Below are 20,129 nucleotides of genomic sequence, written 5' to 3'. Positions count from 1 at the left end.
CTGAAGACATATATTTTTTTTCTAGAGGGTAGGGAAGCAATAGAGGGAGAGAGAGAATCTTCAGCAGGTTCCATACCCAGCATGGAGCCTGACAACGGGCTCATCTCACAAACCTGAGATCATGACCTCAGCCAAAATCAAGTCAGATGCCTAACCGAATAAGCCACCCAAGTGCCCCTATCTAAAGACATATTAAGAGGAGATATATTTTATTGTAGAATTTAGATCTGTTAGAACCCAATTTAAAATATTTTCTACCTGCAAGTCTATAATCACCTATACATTTTTTTAATCACCTATAAATTAATTACACATCATGCACATTTATAGAAACAATTTTTCATTTCATACAAATTTGCCTTAAACTATAAAAAAACATATAAATGATCCTTTCAAAATTTAGTTTGCCAAAAACATTTTATACATCTTCAAACAACAAAGAATAATCAACAACAACAACAACAAAAACTTACAAATATAAAATCAAAGGTAGGTTCAAAGACTACTCAAAGGTCAAGTTGGCCTTATACACTTCTATTTCTAAGTGGGAATGGCAGATTGCCACATCATGTGGTACCAGCTAAAAGAACACTTCTGTTTGTTCAACACTGTAATTTATTTCCTACTCAGTAAACTGTGAAGTTTCTACACTAAATACATTTTCACAAATGAGAAAATAAACATGCTAATTCAAAGCAGGAACTGTGATTTTTATGAAGTAAAAATGCAAGTGTTCATCAGAACTCAGGAAACATAAAATTTGGTTTTTTTGTTTTTTTTTGTTTTTTTTACCCAGACGTGAGAGGGAGTTTCCGCAATTATGACCACAGCAAGGCCATAGCAAAGATTCTAACTCCTTCATCTGTTTATCTATGAGGCTCAATCTGCTAGCCCTGTGGAGGATTCCAGGATGCCAAACTGTAATCATAATAATTATTTTATTGACAATTTGTTCCTTTTTCTGATCAAAATAATAAAACCTCCCAGAGAAGCTGAACATTCAAATTTCAAATCATTTCCTTTAGTATCAGTCTTAACTCCTCTTCTTTTTCTCCTCAAGCTACCTCTATCCACAGTGGTAACCATCACTGCAAATAAAATCTCAACATTATCATTGATTGTCCTGCTAAGAATTAGCTTTAGAACGTGAAAAACAAAGCTCTCCTTGGAGAAGTCAGTTCACAGGTCTTGTATGGCCCCTGACACTTCCTAGGTGTACGACCCTCAGCTAGTCTCCAATTCCAGACCATGGTGAGCACCCCAGTAAAGTGGGGGGAGACTACAGAATCCATTAAATCCACCCCACTTCCCAGGGGGCAGCAGGAATTCTACCTTCGTGACATCACACTCCTGTTATCTTCACAAAGCCACTGAGCTTTGTCTTCACAGCCTGTAAAGACAGGGCACTATGCCACAGCGTCCCTACCATCCTCCACAAAGGCTACAGCTTGCCCATCTCTGGATGGGGGTGCACGCAGACTGAAAAGCTCCTCACAGGGGCGTGGGGGTCGGGGGAGGTAGGGAGACAAAGACTGTTGTATTATCTCTTTCAATCTAACTCATTAGGGAAAAGACCAATATTAAAGGATAATTCTTTCTTAAATGTAATGTTTAATTAAGCAAAAAAAAACCTTCTCTACCCAGGCCATATACATTATGGCTTCCTTGAAGTTTCCCTGTGACCCTTAACCTTTTGGAGCTTCAGATCTGTCCTCTGTTAAACAGAAGTTTCTGCTGGGTGAGCTCTAAAGCTCCTTTTGAAAATAAATGATTTAATCATCTGTCTTATAAAACATAATAATGATGATGATTATGTATCTTACAGATCTAATCTCATCACATTCTCACACCAAAGTCAAGGAAAGTCAAAGGAAGTCTCTACTTTGGGAGCCATTCACAAACATGACGCTCTACTTGAGATACCTGTGGAAATAAAGTAACTTGAAAAGATCCTCATTTCACTGTTAACCAGGCAAACTCTTCCTGGTATCTCCCCATAGTAAAACAAATGAATACACAATAAATGTCCTTCAGTGAGTTAAATATGCAAATGACTTGGGAGGCAGTGAAGCAAAAGGCCAGATCATTTTCACTAAAAGAAAATTTAAGTGGTAGACACTAGTATTTGCCTGAAAAGGAGAGGGAAATCTAGCATAACTTGGAAGACCTGAGATTTGGAGTGTGGGGAATGGGATATTCGAAACTGGCACAGCATCATGAGATACATTCCTCACAAGTGTTCTGTTGGCCTATTTTGCAACCAAGGCCTAGATTCTTCACAACTGAAGAATCCTGCTCTGCACAATCAAACTTACTTTTTCTTTTTTTAAATATTTACCTAATGCACTCAACTTCCCACAAACAGCTGGTATGTGGCTCGGTTACCACTGAGCCCTTTCAGAGTATACAGAGCAATAGCTGCTCTTTCAATAACAATATAAAGATAAGAATGTGTCCTACGACAGGCTCCTTCTGGGTCATTCACTCGAAAATTATAAACTTTTAGCCCCAAAGGGCAAGAAAGCCAGATCCACCATGCATGTTCTCCTGCTGGTCTGTGGGCAGGATCAGTGTCCATCCTGACAAGACTATCATTCATCTAAGAAAACAGAAGTAATGTAGTGAGTTTTTTAAATACTAAAATCTGTTCAACTTACAACTTTATGTTTATTCTCAGACTGTATCCTTCCTACATTTAGCTAGTAAAAGATACTGTCTCTATAAAATGATGGGGTCAGCATAGTTAATGTGTTCTTATTGATAGAAAAAGTAAGACTTGGCCACACTATTGGTTTCCTCATCCTCTAATTTTTTTTAAAGAGTTATTTATTTATTTGAGAGACAGAGAGTAGAGGGATGGGCAGAGGGAGAGAAACTCAAACAGATTCAGTGCTGAGCATGGAGCCAGATGTGGAGCTCAATCCCATGACCTCAAGATCATGACCTGAGCTAAAATCAAGAGTCAGACACTTAACTGACCAAGCCACCCAGGCACCCTTCTAATTTTTTTTTTTTTAATTTTACTGCGCCAGCATAAAATCTGAATGCCTGGGAAGCACTCTGCCATAGAAGTATGGAAGTAGCAATTCAAGTGTAGAGATTAATCATAATTTCTGAGAGTTATACAGACCACAGAGTAAGGCTACCTCGAAGCAGCAAGGAAGCTGACAGTCTTCTGAGACAAGTGACAAAAACAAAATATACAGCCTGAAAGCTCAATGTGAACCTAAATACTTAGAAGTTCCTCTATCAGTTAGATTTGTAATAAAAATCAATATGAATGGAATAAATCCAGTGGGATGGCAGATGCATGCAGCACACTACTGTGAGCAAAATGGCAAAATTCAGAGAGCATTAAAGTTGGACGTCATGAGCTATGGTATCTAATGATGTCCAAAGAAAATATGAAGCTTCTGCAGCCCCCAGAAGGACCAAGACACAGGAATTAATTTGACTGGATCTCAGACTTATCTTAAATCAACAACCTTCTACTCCTCTTGCCATCTTGATTAAATAGCTCAATGCAAAATATCTGCACGTTAAATAAGAGAATTCCAGCCGGTAGACATGACTCAGACATTTGTAAGAATATAGTTAATACATGCAAACCCATTAGGTTTTCAGGTTAACAGGAAGAAAAATGCAGCACAATTTATTCTTCTCTTGCTAAGGCACTGTCATGTAAGCATAAACCCGGAATATTAATAATAGGATTCAGGTTTACAAGATGAAAGCACAGCGAGAATGTCAGATGCCGTGAAAGCTTGTGCGTTTCTCAAAACTAAAAATCGCAGGAAGAAAAAACAGAAATGGCACATCTAATCCATCTTGCTTAGCAAAAGAGCAGCAGTTTAAACTGTTTAAAGTCATAAACTGTGTTAATTTTTTAAATGATGTGGGTGCTGACTACTAGCAGTATCAAAATTATATTCAGGATTGCTTTTACTGTATTTACAGTTTTAAAAAGTTGAGGGAGGCTGATGAATTACTACCAATAGTCATTCCTGTGCCACATATAACAGACATGGTAATTATTTCTCTGCAGAGTTTAGTAAGCCATTCATTTAAGTTTAGGTGAAATCAAGTGAAATACGTAGAGGCACCTGGGTGGCACAGTTAAAGCTTCTATCTTTTGGTTTTGGCTCAGGTCCTGATCTTAGGAACGTGGGATGGAGCCCCACGATGGGCTCCGCACTCTCCAGGGAGTCTGCTTAAGTCTTTCTCTCCTTCTGCCCATCTCCCACCAAAGGAATAAATAAATCTTTAAAAACAAAAAGGAAACATGTATACATATGAGATTGGAAATAATAGAGTTAAAATGTAAAATAAAATATGGAAAGAGTCTTAAAAAATTTTTTTAATCACATTCCCAAGGAGGTACCTACTTGATTCCCCTCACTCTCCACTATTCTGTTGGCAATGTCCCTGTGTTCAGTGTGACCCTCGAGGGCAGTTCAGACCAGGGGACCAGTGGCAAGTTCCCTACTTAGCTCCATGTCAGCCATCTCATTCCCTCCTGGACTATGCTACGGAGAGTCTGTCTCTTCTGTCAGCACACCACATGAACCATCTCCTCCCTAAAACCCAGCCCAGGGGCACCCAAGTGGCTCTGTCAGTTAAGTGTCTGCCTTTGGCTCAGGCCTTGACCTCAGGATCCTGCAATCAACCCCCATGTGGGACTCCCTGCTCAGCCAAGAGTCTGCTTCTCCTTCTGTCTCTTCTCCTCCCCACCACTCATGCTCTCCCTCTAGCCCTCTCTCTCAAATTAATAAATAAAATCTCTAAAATAAAGTAAAATAAAACCCAGTTCAGTATTCACAGCATCCATTAAAACAAAACAAAATAAACAGAAAACACGTGCCTATAGATCTCTCCCTGTACTTCTGCAAAGCCCCACATTTATGCACTCAGTACGGCACTAAACAAACCTGGGATGATGATACAAGCATTTTCTCTAGGACTGAATCAGGGATGATCTGGGATAACGAAGACCACAAATATTATTCATCACTTATTTTGGAAAAATTACAGCCAGTAATTCCATTATCCTAAATATAAATATTTCTACAGAAACAAAGCCTATCAGAATCTAATCTTCACTCAAAACAAACCATTACCTGTGTTTAATGGACCAGAGCAGTCAAAACGCCACCAAATAACAGGACCAGCCTGAGCATGTGGTCTGGAAACTCTATTCAACCACAGAGCAAAGAGCACACACCACTGACTCACGTAATCTAATTAAGCTTTCCCAAGGCTGTAAATTCTGTGTGTTGCAAGCAAAGCCACTAAATTCTCATCCGGAAGTTGTTGCCTACACGATTACTCCCATCTCTCCGTAAATTTTTTTATGTTATAGTAGGTCTTTGAAGACCAGTTTAGAGGAGATGATGAAAGATCTTTCAAATCCAAAGCAGCCCTGCCCACCCAGTGTCCTCCTCCCCCCCCCCACCTTGCCCTCCACTACCCTGCAAGTTGAACGGTTTTGGACTGTTTTGTGTCCTGTCTCCTTTCTGACACGTCCTGGTGTGCACTTTTCCTTCTCGTGTTGGTGGGGATGGCACAGTCGCCAGAGGTGACACAGAGATGGCATAGAGGTGTTTTAAGTCAGTGCAAGTGAGACGATGCCTATAGGCACTGAGAAAAAACGCCCCCAGGGTGGTAACATGTGAAGGCCCAACCTTCCCCAACAAGACCTCAATCCCAATCACAAGGCCACAATCACATACTCGGGTGCTCCTCAACTTAATGCAGTTTCCCCTCCTTCGCCCTCCTATAAAAGACATTTAATATTTCACTTTTAAGACTCTAGTCTTGAGGCAGCCTGAGCGGCTCAGTCAGTTAAGCATCTACTTTCAGCTCAGGTCATGATCTCATGGTCCTGGGCTCCCTGCTCAGCAGGGAGTCTGCTTCTCTCTCTCTCCCTCTGCCCTGGCCCCCCATTTGTGTTTGCACGTGCTCTCTCTCAAATAAATAAACAGAATCTTTTTTTTTTCTTTTTTTTTTTTATGATAGTCACACAGAGAGAGAGAGAGAGGCAGAGACACAGGCAGAGGGAGAAGCAGGCTCCATGCACCGGGAGCCCGACATGGGACTCCATCCCGGGTCTCCAGGATCATGCCCTGGGCCAAAGGCAGGCGCTAAACCGCCGAGCCACCCAGGGATCCCAATAAACAGAATCTTAAAAACAAAGACAAAAACAGACTCGAGTCTTTTTAATAAAAGGGATATCCTGAGATTTCAAAGGGATTTTCTTAAAGTGTAATTAAAGTAACATAGAGAAATACTTCCTCTATCTTCGTTCTGTGAAGTATATGTATCACTCCTGCGAACTACACAGTGATTTCCAGTTACTGAAATGGAACTGGGCACGGTACCTAGCCATGCTCAATCCCACGCTTCATTAAGGATATGGGTACTTGAGAACTGGGAAGGAAGACAGGCACTCCAGCATCCCCCCAAAATACACTGTCAAGTGTCACCAAAGTGCTGTTTCCTGGAAAGAACTGCAGGTCCTTACAGAAAGAGGTATCAACATAGCCTGGACCAACAGCAACATTGTCTGAAGTTCACCAACATGGATAGTCTCTGAGGTACCCAGCTATGGACTAAATGATGGGTGTAAAGAGAAGAACGGGAGGGAGACTCATCTTAAGGAGCTGTTTTAGTCAACGTCAACCGCTATAATAAACTACCACAGATGGAGTGGCTTATACAGACATTTATTTCTCACAGTTCTGGAGGTTGGGCGACCCAAGATCTGATGCTGGCACAACTGATGTCTGGTGAGGACCCACTTCCTGCATGGTAGGGAGTCACCTTCTTGGTTGAGTCCTCACATGCAATGAGCAGGGAGGAGCAAGCTCTATTGGGACTCTTATAAGGGCACTAATTCCATTCACAAGGATTCAACCCCGTGACCTCATCTAACCCTAATTACATCCCAAAGGCCCCACCCTCTTAATACCATCATATTCAACATATGCATGGAGGGAGGGGTACTAACACTCTGGTCCATAACAGGAACCCAGAGGATCAGTGAGAAAGACACTGGGGACACTAAAAGTTACAATCCATGAGTGCCAAGGCAACAATCTGTCAAGCAGACTGGGCACAAAGAAGAGAGAGAAATTAATTCTGCTTAGGGGAAAGGACTCAGGAAAAGCCCCACAGAAGAAATGATACTTCAGGTAGGTATCGAAGAAAGAACAGGAATTGACTAAGAAGGTAAGCAAGCAGTGAATTCTTAGACAAAAGAATGACTCTCTTAAAATTTCTGTTTCTTTCTCTCTCTCTCTCAAAATCAATCTCTCTCTTTCTCTCTCTCTCCTCCTCCTCCTCCTCTCTCCCTCTCCTTCTCTCTCTCTCCTCCTCTCTCCCTCTCTCCCTCTCCCTCTCCCTATCCCTCTCCCTCTAATTGCCTGGGGTGATTCAAACCAACTTACCAATTTTAATCAGAGCTAAACTAGACTTTTCACTAATGTTGACAACTGGTTTGCAGTTTATCATCTATTCATAGCATCTACAAAAATGACCTACTGAATTTGCAAAGGCAAATTTTTAGAACAGTAACAATACTGAAATGAAACTTAATAGTGTAGATTACCTTTATGACCAATCACCCTTGTGCATTCTCCAAACTCAACAAAGTCAATGGGCAGTGTCATTTGCTGCCCAAGCATACATTTCCTTAAGCATTTGTTATTTTAATATAAACTGGTAAAATTTAAATGCTGTGCTTCTACTTCTAAACTAAACCATTCTCAGTAGATCGCTGAATACTGTACATGAACAATAAGATTTTCACAAGATGATTTGTTATTCTTACCTCCATGGGAAAAGCTTTGAAATTAACTGTGTGCTCAGAACCACGCTGGTTTTCTCTCCCCCAATGAAATCTAACTTCATACAGTTCAAATTCATGCCCTTGAGGCAATGGACCTCCTGATAGAACTGAAAAAAGAAAGTAAGCTCTGTTTAATTAAGAGAAAACATATTCAGCAGTACAGCATTCTCAACACAGAGGACATTTTCGGCCAGAAAGATCTCGTGAGCTCTATAGATTACATTTATGTGCCCAAATAAGAAATATATTCTAACTGTGGGATGCGTTTACACTGTCCTATTGATACAGTAGAAGTTTAAAAGCTCTTGAAATACTTGCTAATATTGCATACCATCAACCTCCTGTGTGTTACAGGTAAAGGAGTGGTCAGAAAACACACAGCACTTAATTCTCCCTGAGGCTTACACTTAGCACTGCTCAGGAGACAAGAACAGGGTCTGGTAATTTGCTATCGACCTATCAATAAATTATATTTTGTTTATAGATCCCCCATGTGTACCATACTCTCAGTTTAGAGAACAAGCGTAAGCTAACAAAGTCACCCATGACAAGAATGCTTACACCAATACGATTTTTAGACAAAGAAATCACACTTAAAAAGAGATTTCCCACTTAGTACCCCAGAAATGCAAATGGAATAAAATTACAGTAAAATATTAACAATACTTAAAATGTTAACCTTTGGGGGAAAAAATGTTAACATTTTGTCCGACAGGGCCCTGTCTCTATTTCTCAATTCCGGATATGACCCAGAACTTTGTCCCAAACAAGAATAACTCTAAAGGAGGATGAAAAATACATTTGTGTAAGATCCCGTCTTGAAGCAATAAAACACTTTCCTAAGTTAAACACTTGCCGATGTCAAGGAGAAAAACCTCCTTTATGACAGATGATCCACTTTGACACAAATAAACGTTGTTTGTGTTCTTCCTACAAAAACTTCATTCCAAATGGCACCAGCTAAGAATTGTAAGTTCTTTTTAGCCAAGGAGCTGACAAAATTTATCTCCTCCCCCAAGAAGCAGTCTCTGAAAGAGATTAGCATTCACACTTGGGCCACCAGTGTGGAGGAGGCAGTGGTACCCCAAGCCGAGCACTACCCAGAGGGACAGGCCGCCTGTCCATCCCTATTCTAAACCTGAGAGGATTGGAAATTGGTGCAGCAAAATTTATTTGTTTGCCTTGTTCTTCATCTCATTCCTTGTTGCAAAAAGAATTTAAGGTTTCTTCTATCAAGTACCTGTCATACAGCCAGAAGACATAAATTAGAAAAGCAGAGGGAAAAGGCAGACAAGAGACAGAAACAGATGGAAAAGTGAAGTCCTTACAGAAAGTACCCTCCAAAAGTTTGGTTTGAAGCTTTCTATCAGCCCAAAGAAGAAAAATAGTACCAGCAGCAAAACACAATTAAAATTTTCCAAGGGTGTAAACCTCACATCTAAGCAGGAAGGTAGTGACACATGTGACTTTTAGGGTAATACTATCTCACACGATTTTTATGTTTTCTTAATGCTTGGTCTTATTTTAAGTTATACAACAAATCAGAGGGGTCAGGGGCACCTGGGTGGCACAGTCGGTTAAACACCCAACTCTTGGTTTCAGCTCAAGTAGTTGATCTCAGGGTCTTAACTTCGAGCTCTGCATCAGGCTTGGTGCTCAGTGCAGAGTCTGCTTGAGATTGTTCCTCTCCCTGCCCCTTCCGCTTGTATGCTCAGTCTCTCTCTAATAAATAAATAAATCTTCAAAAAAAAATTGGAGGGGTCAGTCAGTCGCCATTACCACAGAAAGGGGAGGAAATGTGGCTGGGATGGGCTAGGATGGACTTCAGGAGCCTGGAACTCCAATCTTCTGACCCACATCTCACACTTAGACAGGACAGGGAAGTTCAGATCTCCGTATCCGTGAGCAGATAAAAAACAGTGAGTTCTTTAAGCCTGGATTTCTAAATTACAGTCCCTCCTTTGAGTACTACACTTCATCCTACTTCCCAAAACAATAAAGAAAAAAAAAAGTAAATACATGGATCACACAGGTTTACAGATATCCCAAATTGCAGAGCAAAGGCACTGCATCTTCTCCAATAATCATCCATACGGTGGGTAAAATGCTTTTATTTCAACCAACATGCCACAGTTTGTGAATAACCTCAAAAATCACTCCTTTCCCCTGGCTGCGCAATGCTGGTCTTAAGAAAAACCAGGAAGGAAGTCCAGACTGTTCCCACTCCCAAAGGTGGAATGTATCCCACCTCCCAAACCAAAAAGAATAAATGGGAAAAAGCTTCTTATACATCCCATGCCACACCCCAGCCTGCATCATCAAAACTCGAAAACACACCCCTCCCCATGGCAGCCAGGCCTGACCTGGGGCTTGGGGGCCGGTTGTCCAACACTCTACTTTCAAAAGAAGTTGGAAACTGTCTTAGAGGAGGCTGAGCTCCACATTACTGAGGAAAGAGAAAGGAGAGCATTGTGAAATGAAGCACGTGTTAAATGGGAAAGAGGATTTGAAAAATCTTTGCCCCAAACCTCTTTGTAGGGTGCACACACACACACAAGCACACAGTATTTCTGAGCTGTTAGAGAGCTGTCTACCAATACCTTCCTATAGAGATGGAGGAAAATGACCTTGACAGTGATTTCAGGAAACCAAAATACAACCCCCATTTGACTGATGCCCAATATTTCTTTCCTAGGAATGAAGCCTTTAGTATAGAACTTGAGGACCGAGCTGATATATTAACTGCCCTAGAAACTCAAACTGGACCGATCTGTGTGTTGACAGGAAGCAGTGCCAGGCCCACTGGGTTTCCTGTACTCATCCTTTCAACTAATATTTTTATACCAGGTACCATATTAAATGCGTAAGATACAGTGAATTTGATAAAACCAACAAAATTCACTAGCCTTATGGATCTTACATTCTATTAGAGTGAAATGAAAATTCGCACATTTATGAAGATCAAGGTTTTGCTGAGTGGTATTTGGTCACTACCTGGCAGATTTGTCAGCCATGATGCCATTATGTTTAATAAAATTATAATGAAATAAGATCCTCACGGGTCTTACCCTCTGTCGGGTTGAAAATAAACACAAAGAAGGCAAGCATTTTGCCCAGGCCTGGTCCCCAGGGAGAGGTGACAAAGATGCAGCCAGCAATCAAGGCTCTAGGTACCTTTTCCTTTGCAGCAGATGAACACTCCAAAGTTAAACCACACCGAAATCGCAAGGCTGTACAAAGCCATAAAAAAAATAACAAAATACTGAATTCAAAATTTTATGAGGTGCCAGCTAAAAGCATTACCTGTTCATCTCCCAAGAATGATTGCATTTATAGACCTAAAATAAATAGCAGCTCTGTTTTACCCTTTTGGCAACATCCTCTTAAAGTATTATTCTCCCTTTTCACAGCTTATTTTTTTTATAGGCAAACAACTAATACTAAAAGGGGTACAACTTTTCCTACATTTATGAGTATCAAATTTTGCTGAGTGATATTTTGTCACCATGTGGCAGGTTTATTAGTTGTGATGTCATTGTGTTCAATAAAATTACAATGAAACTCCCACTGATGACAACGCCACATTTCCTTAGAATAACACACTTGTGAAAAGAATATAAAATAAACTGATGCCACTGCCACTGCCTGCATTTTCTTTAATGTTCTTTAAGAGGCATGGCTATTATGCTTGTACATATAAAAAGAGCTCCTTTCAAAAGCCTCTGAAAAATCTGAGAACCCCATAAAGACACAAAATACAGGCATTTACCTAAATCTAGCTAAGCTTCCACAAGCCTTTGCCGAAAACAAATTTGCCAGGTAGTTCGAAGGCTGCTGATCAAGGCTTATTCCCCTCATTTCATTTGAGTCCAACACGTATTTTAAGATAGACTCCATGCCCAGCCCTGTGCTGTCCACCAAGGATTTTTGTAAAAAGAAGGACACAGTCTCAGTGTCGGCAGGGCATTCTCAGTGCTTAAGAAACTTAATACTGTAGTTTAAACAGATTACATTGGGAGCAGTAAGGGAAAGTGCCAAGGAACCAGGAGGGCACCCAGCAAGGGCCATGCCAAAACCAAGGGGGCATTGGAAAGTCAGAGAGGACTTTCTGGGAGGAGATAACTAAGCAGAACTTGGAAAAGTAAGCTAAGAGAAGTGATTAAGTACAATCATCACAGAAAGAAGGGGCTGAGAAAGGCCTGAGTGTGCTTCAGGAAAATAAAGGTAGGCTTTGAGATGTGAGCACCAAGATAAAGGACTTGCAGGCTATGCCTAAAAGCTGGAGTTTATTACACAGGGAATCACCAATAACTTTTAATCAGACAACTGATATTTTTTGCATTTTAAAATATTACTCCCATATCTTCATGGACGGTGGACCATCAAAGGGCAAGCCTAACTGGTTGGCTGTCATAACCCAGGCATGGATGGTAAGGCCAGGAGACAGAGTCCTCCAGAGCCATGTCTCCGACATGGAGGGAAACTGTTATTGGTCTGATGTGTCCCCTAAATGATCTAAAGACCCAAACAGGTCATTCTTGATGGATCTAAAGATTTTATAACCTCAGTTTAACTTTTAAGGAATCCAAAATGTATTCATAAAACATTCTAAAAGTAGTATAAATTAGTCCTTTTAAAAAAGCATTTGAGATCTTAAAAGCCGAAATCAATTATTTTACTGTCTTTAGTTTTTAACATACGGTTTCATTTCATATTGAAGAACAAATATCATCAACTCCTCCCCAAGAGTATGGGGAGGAGGCCAGTTAGCCTGAGTCTATATACACAAAGTGAAGCAGATTAAGGCACTTGTCCAAGGAATGCAAGACCCCCAAAGTTAGCTAATAATAAGGACAATCATAAAGAAATTCAACCCTGATATCTCATATAAATAAGCAATACAGAGCTACTTCCTAAGTGAAAATAATTTTAAGATATTTTTGACTTCATCTTAAAATCAGCAAGGCTATTAAGAAGCACTATAAAAAGTTGTTACGTTTTGGGGGAAAAAGAAAGGTATGATTAATAATAAAAGTAATCTAGCCTGAATTTAATATTGAGAATTATAAAAGACCCAGAAGTAAAATTGTCTAATTAGGGTTTCTATAATAAGTTACAGTGAAGGGCACAAATGACCTATCCTGATTAGCAATTTCTCCCATTCTGATGGGTCCATTAAAAATGGCATTACCCTTAACACCCTGATGGTAGTCATATGGAATGACATTCCACCGCAGAAGCTTGGCCAGTCTCACACTTTCTCATGACTTAAGTATCGAAACCACTCAGACCAGAAATCTATAGTTATATCTTTATATTTAAGCTATTCTTTATACCACTGTAATAATGTTTGATTTTTTTTTATGATAGTCACAGAGAGAGAGAGAGAGAGGCAGAGACACAGGCAGAGGGAGAAGCAGGCTCCATGTACCGGGAGCCCGACGTGGGACTCGATCCCGGGTCTCCAGGATCGCGCCCTGGGCCAAAGGCAGGCGCCAAACCACTGTGCCACCCAGGGATCCCAGTATGTTTGATTTTTATTTGAACACTTAATGTTGAGATTGCAGTGGTACAGCGATTCACATCTTGCAGAGAAATTAAATAATCTGGCAGCCCTCATAACATTTCTCCATACTCAAGGAGACACCAGCACCTGGAATGTGATGCTTGGCTCAACTCCATGTTAAGAGGCATCCTTCACCTTGAAATATGTTCAGAGCAGAGGGTGAAGCACAGTGACAGGATGGGTCCGGTCACAGGGTCTCCACCCCAGTGCATCCCTCCAGTGGTTTCCTCCTCTCCCCTGTTCCACATAACCAATCACTGACTTCCTGTGGATAGCATCTCAGAAATCTCACTGTGTCATCCCTGCCTTTCCACAGAACTGCCAACCCAACAGCTCCCACTCTCTCCCAGATCCCACCTTATTCAGTAAAGCCAGGTTAATTTTCCTAAAACAACATATTTTATAGGAGGAAAAAAGAAAGGTTATACCTTTCAGACTTGATTCAAGATCCCTCATGAGTTTGCTCCAACACAACCTCTCCATTTAAACCTTGTGTAACATGAATCAATCTTTTCTTCCAGATATACCTCAGGATTCACTTTTCCTCATCCAATGTTAAGACCTTCCCATATCTGTGTCTTTCTTGCTTATTGCCCTCTCTTCCCATATATTCCAATATTTCCAATCCAAATACTCTTCACTCTGCGGTGATGACTGCAAATGCTACTTCCTCTGTCAATCCTCCCCTAATAACGTCACCCAAAAATAATCTCTTCCCGTACACTTATCTTTCATAGTACACCACTGTAACCTTCTTGAGGGCAGGTTGTGGGCCTGATTTCTATTTACCTGATTCCAAAGCCAGTAACACCTTGCAGGAGGTAAAACAAAGATTGCCAACTGAATCTTGCAAGCCAAAGAAAACCAGTAAAAAGAGCCAATGAGCATTTCTAAGTGAAAGAAGTCAATGTAAGCTTCCAACTATATGACATTCTGAAAAATATGAAACTATGGTGATAGTAAACAGATCAGTGATTGCCAGGAGATGGAGAGGAAAGAAGAACCGATGAGCACAGAGAATTTTTAAGATGATGAAACTATTCTGTAGGACAGTATAATGGTGAAGACATGTCATTACCCATTTGTTGAAGCCCATAGGATGTACAACACCAAGAGTGAACACTGATGTAAACTGTAAGTTTTAGGTGACAATGATGAGTCAACACAGGTTCATCAGCTGTAAGAAATGTACCACTCTGATTAGACTCTTTTGCCTGTGGCTCAACAATCAGAATGCTGAGAGCCAGGTGTGAGGCACCATATCCCTTTCTCCAGAAAAATGGATAAACCTACAAAAGCTCCTTCTACAACATGGCCAGATTACATAATCATGTTACTGTGACATCCACCAGACCTCAATCCCTGCCCAGGTGCACAGAGCCTCTAATCCAATTTTTAGACCCATTCCTAAATATGAACAAAGAGCCAAAGATAAGTAGACATTTGAAAAGAATAGAAGAAAAAACCCAGAATAAACTGAGACATAAAGAGAAAAGAAAAAAAGCAATACAGAAAAGAATGGAGAAAGAGTCTGCATTTATGAAGTAAATACCAGAAGCTGTACTTGAAAAACTAAAAAAAGAAAAAAAAAGAAAAGAAAAACCACAGAATAAGCACAACTTTTTTAGAAGTTAAAAATGTAAAAGCAGAAAATAAAAGTTTAATAGAAAGAAGCTAAGGAAATCTACCAGGAAGTAGAACAAAAAGACAAAAATAGTAGCTATAAAAGAAGAAAAAAAAGGAAAAACAGAAAACTATCAATTAAATAATGCTAGAAAATTTCTAAGAAATGGAAGACACAATTTTCCTGAGGAAAAGGCCCACTAATCACCCAGCACAGAGCCATATTGGGTATCCAAACATTAGCCCTCACATGCCTTTCTTCTCAGTGAATTACTTCAAGATGGATTTTAGAAGGGAATAAACCAAGAAATTCCCTGAAATGAGGGATTAACCTCAATAGTGGCTGCACAGCATCCAGGAAACATGTGATTGGACTCAAGAGACAAGTAAAGGGACTTCCCAGGCATAAGGTCCAGGGAGCTGCAGGTGATAGGGCTATAGGGCAGGCCTAGAGATCAAAGGGAGAGGCCTCCAGAGGGAGGTGGGAAGGACCAAGCGAAGGAAGGGAAGGGCTTCTCCACGTAGCTCTGCCATCTGTCAGAGTCTGGAAATAAAATCATGATAGATAAATAAGAAATTAAATAAAAATGCATTCACTCCAGAGAAGAAAAACTCCATGTCTTTTAATAAAGATGTAGAATATAGTCCCAGCTGGAAACAACAGCTATGTCATCATAATGATAAAAGTACGATTAATTTAAATAAAAATTATCATTTAAGTATACAGGGACAAGAGAGGCAAAACCACAATGGGGGAAGGTAATAAGAGAACCAGCCTAATTTTCCATAGCAAGGAGTTATGACATTTAGATACCCTATATGTCAGACATGACAGTATGAACATATCCATAAGGGATGGAGACAGGAGAAACAGCTCAGAGTTGAAAGTGGTTGTCACCAGTGCAAAAAGTTTTTTGCGGGGGGGGGGGGGGGGGGGGGGGGGGGGGGGCGGGGGGAGTGGTAGGAGATGGGGGGTGGGACCTAACCAGGATAGAGAGAAACATATAGTACTTACCAGTCAACTATTTAAATTGTGTTTATATTCTATTTTGATAAAATTAACACTTGAATTAAATAAATGAAGGGCAGGATGTTCAGGGCTTGCAGACTACTCCTTTGAGAAGCTTAAATATCCTAGGAAAATAAATGGTCCAGGCACGGTATTTTTTGTTACTCATTTTTTAAGTTTGAGAAATACTGAAAAGGCGGAAACAACAAAGAAGAAATTATTCCAGCAGCATGAGGGAGACAGGACATCTAAAGGGGCAAGCTGTCTAAGGAGGCAGGAGTAAGGGGTCTGGAACATGTGTATCCAAGTTAGGCTGAGACAGACAAGAGACCGCTTCCCTACTGGTCAGGGGTGGAGGACAGAGGAGACTGCAAGGGAAAACCATATGATCAGAGAGTCGAGGCACTGCTAGATAGTCTGTTTTGGGGATGAGAGAGGGGGCCGAGGAAAATCATGAATGTTTGAGAAGGTACCAGAAGGAAATGTCAAATTCAAGTTGGTCGAGTTAATTGGATCCTAGTGCGGAGAGTATTTGTACTCAGTCATTCCTCCATGCTTCCATATTTCATAACGTTTTCATAACATTTTACACTAGTATTTTAAAGGACTGTATTCTCACTAAACTATGACTCCTCAAGAATAGTCTTACGCATTTGTATGCAACCAATACCCACTCACCATGGTGCCTGATGTGAAATGCATTTTTGTTTTATAGATACATAAATGTTTATTTCCAGAAATACAAAGGCATGTCAACACAACAGTACACATATATTACATTAATATGCTTTTTATAAGCCAAGACAGCCAATATTTAATAATTTAACTATATAGTTTAAAAATAAAAATAAAGCATAATGTCCCTGACTGATAGCTCCCCCACAAAAAAAAAAAAAAAAAAAAATCTTATTTGAGTTCAAATTTACAACTGAACAGGTCTCTCTTTGACTCCATAGAGTAATACCTAGAATCTGTTTTGGATGATGCTCATAGTTTGACTAAACTCAGAACATCAGGGAAGATTACATGATTCTATGACTAGCTCGTGGATTCTAAATTAAAGTTCAGGAACATTCACAATGAATTTTAAAAGAAAAATTCCATAGTTGGAAATCAATGACTAGTCTGTTTCAAATAATAAACCTAAAGATTTTATGGTTTGAAATATCAAGTCATTGATTCAGAATTAATTTAAGCATAGGTGATCTCTGTTCAATTAGTACTTTCTAGTATTTCAACATACTCTAATTTTATATTCTGTCCAAGAGAGAAATCCAACAATTCACTAAGTATAACATTAATTCTAATTTTCAAAAAATTCTTCTTTCTTCTCCTCTACATTTATGCCAATTTCCAACACCTTTTCCACAAAACATTTCAAATCCATCTCAAACAGGCTCAAAGGAGAGGAGAGCTAAAAATAAATAAATACTAATATGAGTTCTGTTGGCCATTTCAATCTTTAACCAAGTTTAGAGGAGATTTTTGATTGCTCTTAGTTAACATTCTTCTTGCCACGTTAATATTGTAGAGAAAATTAATTTGAGAAGTCTACCTGGAATGCCAGATTATGTCCATAACTCCTGATCTTTAGTTTTACAATGTAGTGAAACAGAACATTATCATTTTCTGAATGAATTAAACTAATAATTAATTTAGTTTAGGACAAAATACAGATTAGTACACTTGCATATACTTTTCCTCAAATCCCACAAAGTTTAAGTTGATCAACTAAGGTTGTTCCAGCAACATCATATAACACAGAACCACCAAAGTACCACCGTCATAATTTCATCCTTCTATCCTTTCAAAAATGTTTTAGAAATTAATTCCAAAAAGTGCATCTTATAGTACATTAAGCTATCCTGATAACGGTACCATGTTTATTCTACCTTTAAAGTCATACAAGCCAAATCAATTCAACAGCTCCAGGAGGACTTCTAATTTACAAAGGCATGCAAAAGCATCTTCTAATATACCTGATTTTGACTTCAGGATAACCTGAATGGTATGTCCATCGTTGGTGACTTCGCAGTCTCGGCAGACCACATAATTTGGGGAAAGGCGGACATCCAGCAGCGAGGGGTCATATCTAGCTTCTCTTGAGTTTAAGTTGATGGGAGACTGGTATTCCCCATTAGCATCAGGAAACACCAAGCCCCACTCAACACCTAAGCACAAAATGAAGCAAATTTAGAACAGGTTTTAGAAAGTTCCAGTAAGATTTAACATGGAAAAGCTAGTTTAGACACTGTCTATGATCCTTGACATCGTTAAAGTCGTGACTATTGTCTGTTTGTAGATGAAACGTGCCAAATGGGTGTGAATTTCTGCATTCATATTTCCAGCGACCTAATACCACATACAGAATCGTGTACTAACAAAATATTCCATTTGTATGTGTCCACGTGGACGTAATAATAATTTATGACCCTGGGAAGTTTAGGTCATCTTTAAGGGATCGAAAAAGAATTAATAGATCCACAACAATTTCCTCTGCCCGTTCGTTCACCTACTGGGAAATAGCTGAAACTCTGACTTTGCTTGATAGGAGCCAAAACCCGTGAATCTGTGGCTAGTGAATGAACGAACACCTCTTATCAGAAGTGCGCATTTGGAGCGGGCATATGCATATACGCGCACACCGACACGTCCTCAAAGCAGGTACCTACATCCTCTTGCCATATTTCATGATCAGAGTCATCAATTCCACATTTGTGTCGGCGGCAGCACCCCCAGGGGCCAGACCTCTTGAGAGTCCTGCATGGCCCGGGGTCCACGTAGCAGACACAACTTTTTGAAAAGTCCACCCACCCCCTCCGGGCCAAACCCGCTGATTCCGCTGGCGATGCAGGACCCCTCCGCGCGGGGCGTCGCCAGCATCCTCCGCCCAGGGCCGCGGCAGGAGGCCCCCGGCGGGCGAGGCGAGGCGAGGCGAGGCGAGGCGAGGCCGGGCTCCCGGGGCGAACCGCCGCCCGCGATCCCCAACCGGCCGGACCGGGCCGGGCTGGGGGAGGGGACCGGGCTGGGGGGCGCGCGTGGGGAGCAGGCGCGCGGCGGCGCACGGAGCGGGGCAGCCGCGGGGACCCCGGCCACCCGCCTGCCGCGGCCGGTTACCTTCCTCGTAGCCCCACTCCACCCCCTCCTCCTCCTCCTCTTCATCCTCCTCCTTCTCCGGGAAGGCGACGGAATCCTCGATGAAGCTCAGGTCAGCCATGGGCAGGCCGAGGGTCCCCGGGGCGCCCCCGCGGGGAAGGTGCAGGGGCGGGAGTGCGCGGGGGGCGCGTCCCGACACCCGGGGAGCGCGAGCGGAGCCGCGGCGCCGGCAGCGGCTCCCGCGGCTTATAAACCCGGCCGGGGCGTGTCTGGCGCGGGAGGACCCGCCCCTGCGCTCCGCGGCCCCCGCGCGGGGCTGCACCGGGGGGAGCGGCCCCGGGCTCCCGGGTACCCCGGCCCTGGAGCCGCGCGAGCCGCCGCGCCCTGCCTGCGGGGACCCCCCGCCGCCCGCCCCCCGCCCGGGCTCACCTGCCCCCGGGACCCCAGTGCGCCGGCCCTCGACCCGGGGCTTGCCACCTTATCTGCTTTCGGCTTTACTGCAGGAAATACAAAAAAAAAAAAAAAAAAGAAAAGAAAAGAAAAAAAGAAAAAAAAAGCCGACGGGCAGGTCCGGGAGGAGAGAGATTCATTGCCACGGGTAAGAGAAAAGAGAGGGCTGGAAGGACCCCGCAAGTTTTCCACTCTGGATTTTTATCACCGGCTATTTACTTTACAGTTCGTCCTTAGAGGACAGTGGAAAGGAGCATGGAAAAATTCCCGAGAAACTTGCCCTTCCTAAAACACGTAAGACAAAATTGTTTTGGAGAAGTAGATACTATTTGGGTTTTGGCTTTTGGGATTTTTTTTTTCCCCCATTAAATTTTTTTTTTTTTTACCTGAAAAGCAAGAGGAGTGGAAAGCAAAACAGAAAGGGCGTTTGGTTTTAGCAGCGGAGCCTGGGTGCTGCTGCAGGCACAGCTTGCTGTGTACACAGTTCCCAAAGGCCTAGTGAAATCGTGTAAATAATGAAATGCACACATTGCATAACA

At 41.6% G+C, this 20,129-nt stretch overlaps 1 protein-coding gene across 2 annotated transcripts in view; it reads right to left on the bottom strand.

Annotated features, from left to right (window-relative positions):
- The window catches only part of CA8 (carbonic anhydrase 8), an 84,663-nt gene extending 65,258 nt beyond the window's left edge, over nt 1-19,405 (bottom strand). For both annotated transcript variants that reach the window (XM_026011848.2, XM_072734681.1), the window contains exons 1-3: nt 19,162-19,405; nt 18,024-18,215; nt 7,829-7,953 (exon numbers count right to left, since the gene is read on the bottom strand). In XM_026011848.2, coding sequence (XP_025867633.1) covers nt 7,829-7,953; nt 18,024-18,215; nt 19,162-19,261 — 417 coding nt within the window. In that variant the 5' untranslated portion in view covers nt 19,262-19,405. The remainder of the gene's footprint in view (nt 1-7,828; nt 7,954-18,023; nt 18,216-19,161) is intronic.
- Nucleotides 19,406-20,129: the final 724 nt, after the last annotated feature.

This window comes from Vulpes vulpes, chromosome 13, assembly GCF_048418805.1.
Source record: "Vulpes vulpes isolate BD-2025 chromosome 13, VulVul3, whole genome shotgun sequence".
NCBI lineage: Eukaryota > Metazoa > Chordata > Mammalia > Carnivora > Canidae > Vulpes > Vulpes vulpes.
This window is presented reverse-complemented; position numbering and strand designations above follow the sequence as displayed.